This window comes from Citrus sinensis, chromosome 4, assembly GCF_022201045.2.
Source record: "Citrus sinensis cultivar Valencia sweet orange chromosome 4, DVS_A1.0, whole genome shotgun sequence".
Classification (NCBI taxonomy): Eukaryota; Viridiplantae; Streptophyta; class Magnoliopsida; order Sapindales; family Rutaceae; genus Citrus; species Citrus sinensis.
In genome coordinates, this window is record NC_068559.1 from 24,790,077 (window position 1) to 24,804,235 (window position 14,159).

At 36.3% G+C, this 14,159-nt stretch overlaps 3 protein-coding genes and 1 non-coding gene across 8 annotated transcripts; 2 read left to right on the forward strand and 2 right to left on the reverse strand.

Annotated features, from left to right (window-relative positions):
- Nucleotides 1–610: 610 nt before the first annotated feature.
- On the reverse strand, nt 611–4,997 carry LOC102630779 (triose phosphate/phosphate translocator, chloroplastic-like). Of its 2 annotated transcripts, XM_025101014.2 has the most exons (13): nt 4,694–4,997; nt 4,165–4,500; nt 3,914–3,985; nt 3,583–3,648; nt 3,372–3,450; nt 3,155–3,275; nt 2,850–2,945; nt 2,566–2,678; nt 1,963–2,040; nt 1,752–1,868; nt 1,538–1,637; nt 1,166–1,266; nt 611–928 (listed from the first exon to the last, which is right to left on the reverse strand). In XM_025101014.2, the coding sequence occupies exons 2-13, from the start codon at nt 4,491–4,493 to the stop codon at nt 902–904; spliced, it is 1,299 nt and encodes a 432-aa protein (XP_024956782.1). In that variant the 5' UTR covers nt 4,494–4,500; nt 4,694–4,997; the 3' UTR covers nt 611–901. The 2 variants fall into 2 exon arrangements, with proteins under 2 accessions (XP_024956782.1, XP_024956781.1); XM_025101013.2 differs by having other exon boundaries at nt 4,165–4,997.
- A 1,422-nt stretch (nt 4,998–6,419) lies between these two features.
- Nucleotides 6,420–8,726, forward strand: LOC102629965 (uncharacterized). Of its 2 annotated transcripts, none has more exons than XM_006484122.3 (5): nt 6,420–6,809; nt 6,912–6,984; nt 7,519–7,570; nt 7,701–7,770; nt 8,306–8,726. In XM_006484122.3, exons 1-5 carry the CDS (start codon nt 6,672–6,674, stop codon nt 8,390–8,392), a joined length of 420 nt encoding a protein of 139 aa, XP_006484185.1. In that variant the 5' UTR covers nt 6,420–6,671; the 3' UTR covers nt 8,393–8,726. The 2 variants fall into 2 exon arrangements, with proteins under 2 accessions (XP_006484185.1, XP_006484186.1); XM_006484123.4 differs by having other exon boundaries at nt 6,478–6,809; nt 6,924–6,984.
- Nucleotides 8,727–9,546: 820 nt separating this feature from the next.
- On the reverse strand, nt 9,547–12,095 carry LOC102630465 (14-3-3-like protein GF14 iota). Of its 3 annotated transcripts, none has more exons than XM_025101367.2 (7): nt 11,740–12,095; nt 11,209–11,515; nt 10,607–10,694; nt 10,363–10,472; nt 10,119–10,267; nt 9,887–9,936; nt 9,547–9,802 (listed from the first exon to the last, which is right to left on the reverse strand). In XM_025101367.2, the coding sequence occupies exons 1-7, from the start codon at nt 11,813–11,815 to the stop codon at nt 9,794–9,796; spliced, it is 789 nt and encodes a 262-aa protein (XP_024957135.1). In that variant the 5' UTR covers nt 11,816–12,095; the 3' UTR covers nt 9,547–9,793. The 3 variants fall into 3 exon arrangements, with proteins under 3 accessions (XP_024957135.1, XP_024957134.1, XP_006484187.1); XM_025101366.2 differs by having other exon boundaries at nt 9,547–9,811; XM_006484124.3 differs by having other exon boundaries at nt 9,547–9,799; nt 11,740–12,094.
- A 1,093-nt stretch (nt 12,096–13,188) lies between these two features.
- On the forward strand, nt 13,189–13,261 carry TRNAA-UGC (transfer RNA alanine (anticodon UGC)). The gene has a single exon. It is a non-coding gene; the product is annotated as a tRNA-Ala (tRNA).
- The last annotated feature ends 898 nt before the right edge of the window (nt 13,262–14,159 follow it).

Below are 14,159 nucleotides of genomic sequence, written 5' to 3' on the forward strand. Positions count from 1 at the left end.
TATTTGATTGTGGCACATTATTATGTTTGATAGGATTTGTCACATTGCTTGCTGCAAACCCTTTTTGGCCCAAGGGTCAGCACTAACTACAGTGGGTAAAAATTATGCATTGATGTTGTTACTTTGTAGTTCTTTTACATTTCTTAATTGGTGATCCTGATAACGATAGGAATTGAATCTTGATGTATATAAGCGCTTTCAAGTTTTGTTTGGGATTGTGATTGGGAGCTTAAAAAGTTATAGCACTACAGTTGAACACTTACTGCTGTATAAAAAATCTATTGTATCTTTATTAATTTTATTAAAATTATTATGTAAAATTTATATTTACCACATATTATTAGTTTTTATTTTATAATTATAGTTTTTTTCATATAGCACGATGATGCCAAACAGGGCGTAAGACAAGACGGATGCAGTCATTTTAAATTCACATTCTCCTTGGTGCAAATGAAATAATAAAATATATTGGCTTAAAATTATAGCCATTTAGACCTATTTTCAGTTATTGTGTCGTCGGGTAAAATTAATTCGTAGGTTAATTTCATTTTTAGTTATTGTGCTGTAGATTCTCTAACGCTGGTCTCCTAAAAAAAAAAATCCACCTGTATACACATTTAAGTTGAACGACGCCATTTGCTTGCACCTCAGCTGATGCATAGAACCAATATAAAAAATAGGGTTCATAGATAAATCTTTTCACAGTGATCAATCCATCTTTAAGATTTGATCTTATTCTTTTCTATGCTTCTTAAGAGATTTTTTAAATGCCTAGGCCAAAATGTTACCATCATCAGCTCTACAAAATCCTGTTCTGTAGACACATCCGGCTTTTGTATGAGGATCTCCTTTATTACTAGTAAATGCATTCGGTTCTGAACTAGAATTGTTGTTGTACCAGCTACGAAGCAGCAGCCAAAGCAGCTTTCTGAAACAGTAAAGAAAAATCATAATCAGAAACAGAATCGCTAGCTAAAAAGTATTGCAAAGCCTGTATCATCTGTCCGCAGGTGAATATTGAAAGCATAAGCTATTGTCTGGGGACCTTATTCATAAGCTACAAATATTGCTCAAAACTTCCAATTGTTAAGATTGAAGTTATGTCAGTGTCAGTTATTTATTCAACTAGATTACCCAAAAAAGAGTCGGGACTTTTAAATCTTACTCGTTTTCCCTCTTCCATGTTTGCCTTTATGAGGGAGTAGATGGCAACGCCTGCAATTGCTACTGCCGTGCCAATCCCAGTTTGTGTGGAGATTTTGTTGCCTACAAGGTACATGCCAATAAAAATCAGAAGTTAGCTCAACCATATCATTCCTAACAGCGACTTCAACATTTACAATTCAGGATGATCGGAGCTAAATTATAGAAGGTTTTCTATCCAAAATTCTGGTTTCCTTATGGCTGCAATAATATTGATAAGCAACAAAACTTGATGGCCGCAAAAACTGTGCTTGCCAAGAAAACCTTATATTACTACAGAATTCTGGATGTATGTCTGCACACAAATCATGGAAAGAAGCCGTGAAGTAATTACCAAATACCACAATGGAGAACCCGATAACAAAAACTCGTTTCAACACATTGCCAACTGCATGTGTAAGTGGTGCAACCCGTTCCAGTGTGTTCGTAGCAAGCTGCAAATGTTAAGCACCGAACAGGGAAGTGCAGGAAGTCAACAGGAATTCTATAATGTCAATTAACATATTCCAACTATCAAAGACCTCAGGTTTCTTATTGCCTCAGCATACCTGATTGTACAGATGATAGAACATTCCGATCCAAAATAGGTCAGACAAAAACTTGAAGAGTCCCACCTTGGCAATTGCAGCCTTAAAACCATATTGCATAAGCTGTGGGCCCTCGATCTGAGTTCATGTTTTAGGCCAAATGAGGGTCACAAGGAAAATGATTTGAAAGGAAAAGAATGTTAAGATTCTCAGTTGGTGGCTTGAAACTCACGAGTACTGCTGGTGGTATGCAGAACAAGAGGGCAATTATTGAAGTGTAAGCGTACACATTTGTGCTGTCCATACCTGTCTGTTAAATTGAAAGAACCCAAAGAGCAGGGAAAAAAAAAAGTCAGGAACAAAGGTAAAATAACATGAACGGAAAGAGCTTAGAAGTCTGATACTAAACAAGAGAGATGGTGAATCGTGATTAGTATTTCATGATTAGTATTGCGTATACAGTATCTTGTTTCAAAGCTATCCGGGAAATTCTCGTTGGACATATCTTATCTCAAAGTAGTAGTTCATGAAATTTTGTTAAGACTTATTTCAACAAGATTCCATCAGTATTATGGACTCAATTGCATGTCTAATCAAAGAATGATTCAAATCTGAATTTCTGACAAGAAGGAAAACCAATGGCCAAAAAACATCATATGCAGTGGTCAGGGTTCTCGGAGGGAGTATCTTTCTTTCAATCAATGTCATACAACAGACTACGTCATTCAGCTCCATACATTAAGCTAAAGAGCTTTCAAACGTACCTAGATCATTTGAGCCATCATTAACAATGTACAAAACGAAAAATACTGAGGATCACACTTGTTAATCATACCATTGCTTTCTTTGAATAGATACTTCTGTATGTAAATGCAATGTTTGAAATCATTGCACTAATGAAACCAGTCCAGTTGAAAGAAAGTTCCGTCAGTGAAGCCATTGATACACCTTAAATTAACAGATACAGTCAGTAGCTAAAAACCATATATGAAGATCTCACAATGTATATAGATGTGTGTGTGTGTGTGTATTCAAGTGGTATCTGTAATTCATCTCACATGTGAAGTTCAGTTAAATTAAAATGTTCTTCTATATCAATGAAGAGAATCTGATGGTTACCAATAACAACAGGAGCCAATGATAACCACAGAGACAAGGGAATCTGGTGGCCCAAAACAAACTGAGAGGCAGCAGCATTGAAGAATGGCTCCAAAGCTGTGAAATAATGCAGGAAGATTGTTAGGGAACATAAACCATCATTCTCAATTTAGTAAGGGTCATCTATTTTTTGTTCTTGAAAGAATATAAATGCCTGTTGAAATTCATCAATGTCTTAATCAATTACTACATTTCCTTGTGGACAGGATTAATAGATACAATGAATATCAATAAAATTAGCATTCTTAAGATGCATTTTGCTCTACCTTTAATGGTGTGGGTAAAAGATACAGCTACAGCGGCAAATGAGATATTGGACATGACATGTCCAAGGGCGTGGCAGAATGCAACCGGAGTCAATATCACCAAAAGCTCCTTATTAATTGGCTGGTTATATACAAAAGAAAATTATGTCACTTAGGCAGGCCAGAGTGTGGCTTATGGAGCAAAAGCACCAAGTGAGAAACTGAAGCAGAAACTTACAGCACGCTTGGGTAGACCAACAGTCCAAGAGACCAGACAGTACACGACGCCAACCAGAAGATGTATGACAGAAACAAAGCTGCAGAAAGGTGAAAACTTCTCTTTTAATTATGCAAGGGATAGAGTTTAATAAGGAAAGTTTAGGATGAAATATGTGAGTGTAAGTGTGTAACAAGGGATTCAAGTCATCCACTAGGATAAGATAACATACTAAGGATATGGGAAATAATTGTAGACCTTCTTGTTGAGTATGTTGAAGATAACATTTAAGAAATACCTGCATAAAAATGGCTTAGAGATTAATCGAAGTTGTATAGGAGGAACACTAAAATAAGCTAAACTATGCCTAATGTACGCATAACATATATATAAGGCATCAAGTAAGCACTGTTCAGCATTCAGAAGTAAAAATAATTAGAAGTATAAGTGCATCCTGCATTATCAGCATGTCTATGCAATAAGAAAATAGATTTCCCATGGGCAAAAATGTAATCAAGCAACCAAATTCCATCATGATTATCCAAATTTGATAGCTTAATTACCACATAAAGAAAAAAAAGCCAGTGACCAGTGCGGGAAATCTCTCACCAAAGCTCTTTGATGGCTTTGCATATCTGCAGTCATATCAGAAAAAAATAAAATAAAATAAATTATTTTGACTCTGAAATCGATCATAGTCAAACAATAATATAAAAAGCACCAAAACTTTCTTCCTCTTATCATATGATCGTATCCTTCACTATCACAGCGGCCAAACATTAAAAAGAGGAAAAATGAAAACAAGTTTATTAACCCATCAGAAACTTCGATCTCAGTCTCATGAGCATGACCATCAGCACCCGCTGCAGCCGCTGAAACAACTGGAAAGTCAACGGTGCCTCTCCTTCTTATCTGCTGGCTCCCACCGGAAAATTTGAACGGCTCACCGCAAAAGCTGACTCCCCGGGAAGATTCTTTCTTCTCCGGCAATGGTGAAAAATCCAGCAGGCGCTTGGCATTTGAAGTCAGTGATCGAGTGCTGTTAAGTACTTTAGCACAGCAAACTTTAGTGCTCGACAAGTAAAGTGAAGAGATACGGGGAGTTTTGATCGAGTACTGAACTGGGTTAGCTGTTGAAGCCATTAATTAACTGCAAATGAGAATAAAACGATCAAAAGAGAGTGAATTTTGCTCGATTCAATTATAATAAGCCGGTGGGTTTGTTTATGTCTAAATGAGATTTTAAAACGACGGTTATCTCGAGGGTTCTATGCTTGCATGAAGCGGAGATAACAGAGAGAAATTATCAAATTATATATATAGCAACCAACTAACAATAGTACATTAGCTTGTCGAGTTCAAAGCTGATTGAAATGAACAACTGAAGTTAAAAAAGGTTTTGTAAGTGCGAACAAACAGCAGTCTGAGAAAGAAGAAGAATCTTTTGGTTTTGGTGATCATAAAACGGGCCGGCTTGTTAATTAAGTTGTTCAAATTCAATAATGGAGATGGGAAAGAGCAAGTGGGAGAGATGGTGATGACGAAGTGGCGTTGGTTTTGCAAGTTTCGATTCGTTTTGTGTTGCTTTCGTCTTTTACTTGAAATTCCCTCTAAAACTGGACTGCTGAAATGGGAATTTTTTAACTTTAATTAAGTGCAAGATTTTTTTTCTTAATATTGCATAAATACTCTGATATACCACACGACAATGATAGAGGCATACATCACAAATAATAAATTATACGAAACAAACACCAGTGGACAAATTGTGTTGTTCATTTAAATGGCATTAAAATATTAATTGGATAAAAGTATTCTATAATATTTTTATTAACTGTTATTATTTTTCAAATAATCTCTTTACGTCACGTAAGTTTTCAATTCAGTTTTCATAAGGTATTTTTAAATTATTTATAAGCGTTACGTTATTGAATAATTTATAAAGCGAAGTAAATTTCATTTTAGTATGTGTATAAAAAACTTTTTTAAAAAAAAAAAAAAACTCGATTATGCTGCGATAGTATAAATTTGGATTCGGATTCGGATTCTAATCAGTAAAAGCTAAAATTTTGTAAAACTTGTAGAATTTCTTAGTGCTTGGAATGAGGTTACAAAATTTATGGCAAAGGATGAGTAATGCATTGACTATAAATGGGACTCCAGGTGTGTTTTTTTAATACGTAGTCAAGAAAAATAAACTCTACAAGTTATAAGACTAACGAGACGAGAAAATTGAACTCAATAATTTCGCTCCGAGCATCAAAACTTTCCTCCTTGTGAATTGCGGTTGCCAATGAAGTTTGATAAATGTGAAAAAATAGATGGCATTGTGATATGTGCCATACCCTACCCTACTTATCAACTCACTCGCAACTACTTCCAAAATGAAAATAGTTAGCACATAACAACAAAAAATTCGACCCCATTTGAAGTAATTGGACAAGGGAGATGTGACGATACCCATCGTGCTTTTGACGGTCAAGTGCCTGTTGATCAACGAGTTATGAAATGTTAGGTAATTTTGTTAGCTACAATGTCATCTTATCAATCGCCACTCGCACTTTAATTTGTTGCCATTCTCTTAACGATAAGACATATCACGGCATGTTCTATACCAAAATTAATTAAAAAAAACTACTTTAAAATGTGAATGATTATTTTGGCGGTTGACCCAAAAAACAAAAAAAAAAGGGCGGACGAAGAAGAAGAAGAAGAAAAAGAAAGGGAGCATGATGCACTACGTATGCTGCAGGCAGTCCGGAGGAATAAATAAATGACACATTTTGGAGCATGCGAAACAACCCACGAACAGTCAACACGCAAAGATAAATAAATAAATATATATATAATTACAAACTGTAAAATCATCAATCATCATCTTATGATTTCGGTGGTTATTAGTTAACTAATCATTTTTCCCCTTAACAATTATTATTTATCACTCTAATTAGAGTAATTTTCTGAAGTAATATTTTTCTGACGAGTTCCGTTGTATAGTTTATGGCTTCCCATTCGTTTGTGATTTTTATAAAATTTAAATGTTGGCTGGCTGGGCTGGATAGAGCTCCACGGGAAATGAGGATGAGCTCGTTTAAGCAGGCCCAATTTCACAACCCAATCTGATTTTCTGTCTGTCTCACTTGGAAAGTTTGAATTTTCCTTTCTCGGATCAAACTGTAAAAAGCAAAGCCCTAACCCAGGAGGGCAAAAAAAAAAACCCAAATTACTGTTTTTATTATATCGTCCGGCACGGCAACATCCGAATCATACATCCCAGCAATAGCAAAAACAGCGTCGTTTCGTGATCAGAAGAGGGCGGAGATGGGTGTGGACGGTGGTGGAGGCAGGGAGAAAGACAAGGAGAAAGTAAAAGAAAAGGAGAGAGAAGAGGAACAAGATGGAATGTCCGTACACTCGCCATGCAAAGCTCCCCCGTCCTCTGCCTCTTCTCTTCCCAAGGTCTCCGTCAACTCTCTCTCTGTTTGTGTGTGTATAATATTAAGATGAAATGATTGTTAATTCAAACGTGCGTTATTGTTTGATGAATGGTGGTTTAATTAGGAGCAATCACAGGTAGAATTAGAGCTCAGACTGTTGGAAGCTCTCGAGGTTTACCCTCCTGTCAAGCTTCGAGGCATGTTCACTCTTTTTTTTTTTCCCCTTCTGCTTTTATTATTTATTTTCGATTAATTAAGATACGTATCCAAATCAAACGCTTTTTGTCTGTCTTTACTTCTGTGAATTTGATTATGATAAATACACCAAGAAAACTGCCTTCAAACATTACTTTTTTAGTATAAACACGCAGATTTTACTTGAAAAAAATTTAATGGGGTTATGTTTTAGATTGAGCTGCTGTTGAATGGAATCCCCCTAGGTGGTCAAATAGCAATAAAATAAATAAAATTCACTACTAACCCTATCTATGATAGCTGGAATCCTTGCCGCTGTTTCCACTCTCATGCTTGAACTTGCTGGCTATTATACAGCTTATAAAGTTCCAACTCAGGTAGCTCATTTCATGTTATGGTAATCATATAGTCAGCTTGATAATTATGTAATTGAAATATGTCACTAGTTTTTATTTTGTGAGAAGATGGTTGCATCTTCAATTTAGTGCTTCATATTTGGAAGTGCATAACATTGTCAAAAATTTGTTTTCAAGCAGGTATACACCGTCACTTTGTCCTTTATGGTCTCATGGAATTTCTGCGAAGAAGGTTTGTTGTGCTTCATGTTTATGCTTTCTTATAACTTGTCCAAGGTTTTAGTGAGATTTCTGCAAATCTTCAATTTCCCTTGCCTTTTGTTTTTCTTTTTCATCACTCTCGGCCAAGCTTTTTGTCGCAGATTTGACCGACACTTCGCTCCGGATGAGGTTTTGCAGTTGCTGGATCGGTTCTACAACCTGGATATGCTGGTACTTTATTAATTTAACAATTGAAGTGTACAATCATTTCACTTGCTAGCTTAATACTAAAACTGGAAATAGTAAAAATGGACCTCTGGTTAGTTAGTTGTTTTAGTGCCTTTATAGGTTGATAAGTGTAACTGTGAATCTAATTTGAATTAGTTAATACAAATGGGTCAGTTCACATATTGCTATTACGTGCCTGTGTGCAGCTGCACATGCTCTTGACTAAGTTAGATAAACAGTTAAAATGTCCATAAACACAGGATGGGGTAAGTATAACTGGGAAGTATGAGAATCCTAGTGTGAGTATTCTGTATATTGGCAAAATTGTTAGTGGTTCTGCTCATTAGGAAGTTGGATAGTTGAAACAGTGAATGGAATAAATAAAGAAAGAAAGAAAGCTGAAAATTTAGAATTACATGATACTGTTTAATCTTCACTTTTCAGTATGACATGGTTTGCTGCGTGATTTTGGTTTTGTTTTTGCTTTTTCCCTCTTTCTTTTAAAGCTTCCTTGCTAATATTTCTTTTCCAAATTCAGAAACCGGATGATGAGGAGATGGAAATCCTGAATCATGAGGAAGATTTTTGCTTGCCACAAAGTTATTTTGACAAGGAAGAATCTTAATAGGCAGTTTTGATGTATATATATATATATTTAATTTTAAGTCGGTATATCTTGTCTTAGGTTCCTTTTTCTGTGGCAATGTTCTCGATTATGTTTAAGAATGTTCATAGAAATCAAGGCCCAAGCTTTAGGATAACATAGCGCTGCTTTAGAATTTGATGCAATTCATAGTAGTTGCCCTTGGAGGCATTCTCTGTTTTCTCTTTCATTGGTAAAATAAAATCATGAAAGCCGTAGTGCATAAGAATATTATGTTTAGAGAGGAGAAGAAATAAGAGAGGAGATGAATTCCTAGTCAATCCGGACAACAGAATTGAGATTGACTTTCTTTTTACCTTATTTTCTTTTCATCTCTCTCCTTTCCATTCTTCTCTTCTCTTCTTATTTTTGACAACCAAATCCAGGCTTAGTACATAGGATTCTCTTGTTATATTCATCAAAATCTTCCAGATAAAAGAAATGCAGCTTATGTTGGCGAGGAATAAATGTGGCTAAACAAATGTATATATCAAACCTTTGTCGTTGTTAGCTTGTTTTTTTAATCCCCTCTAAGGGATATTCATTCACCCATTCAACTGATTGTTTTATTCGTGAATGAAAGTTCCCTTTTGTCTAATCTGATGTGTTTGAATTATACAAATGAAGCCCTGGAAACTCCCTAATTGAAATGGCAAACGGGAATGTGTCTTGTGGTGACTCGGGATAAATAACATACCCACACGGGGCTTTGACTGTTCTCAGTTTCGTAATATGCGTTTTCTTAGTCCACTGACGGATCCCACATTGACTTGTTAAAATCCTTAGCAAATGATTAAATGCGAATAGCAAAGCAATTCGCTTTATTACAATTGCAAGTAATCTCACTCTGTTGTATTACACATCATGATATACATACAAAGTCGACGCATTAACCACGTATCCAGAAAGAGTAGAAAGAGAAGCTCACATACAAAGCAGTGATTCAAAGTTCAAACCTGCTGTGTTCCATTTTTGGCTTCCTTTTTCGGTGAATTTGATTGAACTGTTTAAGCCACGATTGGTGTGGCACCATGTACAATTAGATAAGCATTATTGTAGAAGTGATCACAGAGTAGAAGCGATGCAATACTGTACGCAGTGGAAGGAAAAGATTCCAATTTTTTTTTTTTTGACAGTTTATAAGAGAGAACAATAAGCAAAGGAGAAAAGGGAAAAATAATAAATGAAAAATGGAAAAGAAAGAACAACTGATGGAATTTATCATCTGCTTCGCCAGGACTAGAAAGATGAGTAGCATCATTTTCGTAAAATGAGCACAATTTTCAATCCAATCCTATTGGGATAAAAGCTGAATGATGATGCCACGTATATATAAAGTAGTTGAACTTCCAATTGTCCTGTGTTGGGCTTCCAGCCTCCTCCTCAATGCTGCTGAACCAACTACAGATTAACTTAGAAGCCAGAGGCAAAAACAATTTGCTACGGGAACAAAATGAATCATATTAAAAAACATACCTCGGCTTCAGCAGCTGGCTTGGAATCTTCAGCTTTAAAGTTATCTTCACCTGCACATTAGTTGCAATGCATGCTCATTAGTGAAAACATATTCTCCCGTCATAGAAGAAATCAAAACAGCGAGCGAAACCTATTATTGGCGCTAGCATAAAATGACCAGCAAACAGAGTGGTGGTTCCTGATCAATCAATTTCAGCAACTTCAGTCTACGACATATATAAATGCATATTACCTCCATCTTCGGGCAAATCGGAAGTCCAGAGGGTGAGGTTATCTCTCAACAGCTGCATAATTAGGGTGCTGTCCTTGTATGATTCCTCACTTAGGGTGTCCAGCTCTGCAATTGCCTCATCAAAAGCTTGTTTAGCCAAATGGCACGCTCTGCATATTTTGGAAACAAAATAATTCATCATAAAAGGTTGAGCAAACTATACTGCTAGGATTAAACAGCCTTAAATAACAAAAGACGACAGTACCTTTCAGGAGAGTTCATGATCTCATAGTAGAATACTGAAAAGTTGAGAGCAAGGCCAAGTCGGATGGGGTGGGTTGAAGGAAGATCTTTGTTGGCAGTGGCAGATGCAGCCTACAAGGATAAATATGCAACAACGTCAAGAGGGAGGGAGCATCACCGGATGAGAGAATTAAATAATGCTTGATGAATGTGAATATGCTCAACACTTTTTATATGTATGTGAAATAGATGCCTGGTGGACGTGCCTCATAGCCCTTCAACGACTGCTCAGCTGCCTCTTTTCTTTCCTGGTCAACCTTGAACTCTGCTAGATACCGGTAGTAGTCACCTTTCCTGAATAGAAATCAATTATGATTGGACCAATTATTAATCTTCCAATCATACGAGATTAATCATAGAATTATTAATGTCCTGGAAAAATTCTAAAATTCATATACCAACAATTCCATTCCATGTGCTTAAAGCAAAAGATGTAAAATGCAAGATCTCATCACATGACTCTGAGTCTCGTCTTAGACCCCATCTCTTCAGTAGGGCCAAGCAATTTAATCAAAGTGCCTCCAACTTATAAGTCCACCACTTATACAAGAGGCCGGAAAAAGGAACAATTACTCAAGCACAACTATTCTCCTATTGAATAACCCTTTTGCATATTATGTGTGTGTTTGTCTGTCTATACATACACACATACCCTACAATAGCGGATAAGTTATAGCAGATAACTATATTTGAATCTGTAAATGGGAAATGATAAAAAGTCAATCAACGGCATGAACAGACACCGAGCTTCATATAAGATAATGGGAGCATAAAGAAATCTAACATAATATTAGTGCAAATGACTCACATCTTGTAGTAGAAAACGGTGGCTTCTCCAGAGGTGGAAGAAGGGATCAAGTGCTTGTCAATGATAGTCAAAATGTCACCACAGATCTTGGAAAGCTCCTCCTCTACCTTGTGGCGGTAACCCTTGATTAGCTTCACATTGTGCTCGTTTCCCTTAGACTCTTCCTTCTGCTCTATCGAAGACATAATGCGCCACGAAGCTCGCCTTGCACCAATCACATTCTTGTACCCCACCGACAGGAGATTCCTCTCCTCCACTGTCATCTCACAACCAAGCTTCGCAACCTTTTTCATACTCTCAACCATTTCTGCACCCACGTAACCCACAAAATAATAATAATAATAGAAAGTTTAAGATATTTACGTAAGCATTATATGTACCACTCACAAGTACAAACTGATATGACGTGTTGTATCATCATCATCATCATATGTTTCATATTATACGTACAGCATTACTAGTAGCAATAATAAATCAAATAAAATCAACAATGGCATGGCGGATCATTAGGTAAATGAATGAGAATGAGACCTTCATAACGCTCGGCTTGCTCGGCGAGCTTGGCCATGTAAACGTGAGTCTCTCTCTCCTTCTCCGTCGTGGACATTGTAAATGTAACGCGAGAGAGATAGGAATTGGTTTTTTTTTAAAAAAGAAAGCTTTATTATATGTTATTTTTCAAAGGAGGTTGAAATGAGAGCGGTGCGAAGGAAAAGGAGGGGTTTTATATAGAGTTGTTGGGGGAAGGAGGGGGTGATGTTAAAGATCGAGCAAGTTGGGGGAAACAAAAGACCGGATCTGGACCGTCCGTTTGGGAAGGTTTGTTTCAATGTGTGAGCGCGCTATTCGGTGATCATGTGATTTATTTTAGTTTTAGAGGAGGATATTGCCACGCCTGCCTGCCTGCCTGCCTGCCCCGCTTATTGTTGGAATTGGAATTGGATGCTATTTTGTTTTTGTTTTTATTTATTTTTTAGCTTGGATTTGTTCAATCACTTCTGTCGGAGGGGCTGGTTTGTGATTTCACAACTGCACCGAGTTTTGGCGCCCCCCCCCCCCCCCCCCCCAAAATCCTTTAAAATTTGTCATTCTTGAACCTTAGCTACTTCAGAAATAGACAGTTGGAACCCTTCAAGTTCAATTAGTCAAATTTAAATTTTGGAATAAGGCTTAGGATTAATATAGTACAGATCTAGCTGAAATGGTGGGATCTAATGTCCAATTCCGGAAGATCAAATAAGAATGAAGTTAACAATGTAGACTTTGTTCTTCATTCAAGTTTCATGAACAACTTTCAGAAATTGTGTATGATTTAAATTTGTGTTTAAAAGTGTGTTTCTTATACTTAGTTTTATATACATATATATATATATATAGTCTCATTGAAAAAATTAAAAAAAAAAAAACAGTTGTTTTATTATTTCATAATTTTAAATAATCTCTGATAGTTATAATTAGGATTTAATTCTAAAAATATTTCAATCAAACGTATTTTTCTCGACGTAAATTTAAATAATTACGTTCCAATAATGAGGCAAACAATCTCTTATTTTGTCAATGCTTAAATTTAGAATGGACAAACTTTTCGAGGGAAGTTTTTTATATGGATTAACAGCGTTAATGGGTTTTAGTTGGAATTGATATGTGTGGAATGCAAATGCATGCATGTTTGCTCATTTTTGCCGTTTTTATCTTTGAATCATTCGACGTGAATAAAGTAATTCAAGATGCCAAATTGCCAGCGAACAAATCCAATCTAAATCTCATCTCATATTTTTTTTTTAGCATGAATAAATCCACCGGCACTCGCATTACTCCTTATCATCTTCATAATAAATTATTTTGCAAGTGTTTTTCATTCATGTTTCAACTTCACCGATTCTTGTCAATTTGTCCCACCATGAATATGCTGTCGTCCCGACTCCCTGAATTCCCATTTACATTCTAATAATATTAATTGACCAGTCGCTAACGGCAGATGGGGATGTAGCTCAAATGGTAGAGCGCTCGCTTTGCATGCGAGAGGTACAGGGTTCGATCCCCTGCATCTCCAATTTAGTTTAAAAATATTTTTGTGAACGTTCAATCCCCAGAAATGCAAATCACAGCCTGGAAATGCTTCATGATTCTTGAATCAGCCGCTACTAATAATAAACTTATGCAATATTTCAGAAGAGCTCTTATAAGCTCAGTCAATAGAATGATATTATTATTCAACAAATTAATATTTCGGACATGGCAAACAAAACTTTTTACTAACATTTGTACATAGTATGTGAAGTAACTGGCTAAATATGGTTCCGAACTTGAATTGCCATGATTATCCGGATTCCATTTCCACGGGGTAACTCTGGATGAATTATCTTGATTATGTAAGAAAGATGTGAAACGTGCGTGGTCAATAGATGATTCTTCATGGTCGTGGGGATTGGGAAGATGGACTTCTTGTTCCTTCTTTTGCTATTGGTCTTGTCTTTGGAGGTTTAATAGACGAGTCAGACAGAGGCAGCGACACCATTTACTGAAGTTGAAGGAGCACTTGCCTGAGGCCGTGCAGTGAAAAATGGCCCAAATCTACCTTTGGATATGTAGTTTTTGCTTCTCACCAGGAGAAGGAGATAATGAGTTCATTTTTTTAAAGCGTTTTGATTTGATTTGATTTGTCACATATTTTGTCGATGGAAATGGAATATTCTTTCCTACCATGACAGGAAGGAGCCATTTAATCGATTGTTTGTTTGTCAGTTTCGTTTTTACTCACGTCTTCATATTTACTTAATTAATTTGGTCCTTAAATTACTGCGCGACTTTCGTGTTCATTAGTTTTCGAAATCGATCTGCATTTGCTTGCTATGATCTTTTAATTACTTGAAGCTCAAATTGGTTTGGATGAAGAGCTGTCGTCGTTTAGTGATGACTGATGAGAATGCTCAAATGGTGGCTCCTTGCTA

What these genes read in the sequence shown, in the direction of transcription:
- LOC102630779 (XM_025101014.2), bottom strand. Translation starts at nt 4,493, where the DNA reads ATGGCTTCAACAGCTAACCCAGTTCAGTACTCGATCAAAACTCCCCGT. An exon ending in AATTATTTCCCATATCCTTA is followed by an intron (nt 3,451 to 3,582) that starts GTATGTTATCTT and finishes ACCTTTCTGCAG; the next exon opens with CTTTGTTTCTGTCATACATC. An exon ending in ACATGGAAGAGGGAAAACGA is followed by an intron (nt 929 to 1,165) that starts GTAAGATTTAAA and finishes TTACTGTTTCAG; the next exon opens with AAAGCTGCTTTGGCTGCTGC.
- LOC102629965 (XM_006484122.3), top strand. Translation starts at nt 6,672, where the DNA reads ATGGGTGTGGACGGTGGTGGAGGCAGGGAGAAAGACAAGGAGAAAGTA. An exon ending in CTGCCTCTTCTCTTCCCAAG is followed by an intron (nt 6,810 to 6,911) that starts GTCTCCGTCAAC and finishes TGGTTTAATTAG; the next exon opens with GAGCAATCACAGGTAGAATT. An exon ending in CCCTCCTGTCAAGCTTCGAG is followed by an intron (nt 6,985 to 7,518) that starts GCATGTTCACTC and finishes GTTTTCAAGCAG; the next exon opens with GTATACACCGTCACTTTGTC.
- LOC102630465 (XM_025101366.2), bottom strand. Translation starts at nt 11,815, where the DNA reads ATGTCCACGACGGAGAAGGAGAGAGAGACTCACGTTTACATGGCCAAG. An exon ending in AGTCGTTGAAGGGCTATGAG is followed by an intron (nt 10,473 to 10,606) that starts GCACGTCCACCA and finishes TTATCCTTGTAG; the next exon opens with GCTGCATCTGCCACTGCCAA. An exon ending in CGATTTGCCCGAAGATGGAG is followed by an intron (nt 9,937 to 10,118) that starts GTAATATGCATT and finishes ACTAATGTGCAG; the next exon opens with GTGAAGATAACTTTAAAGCT.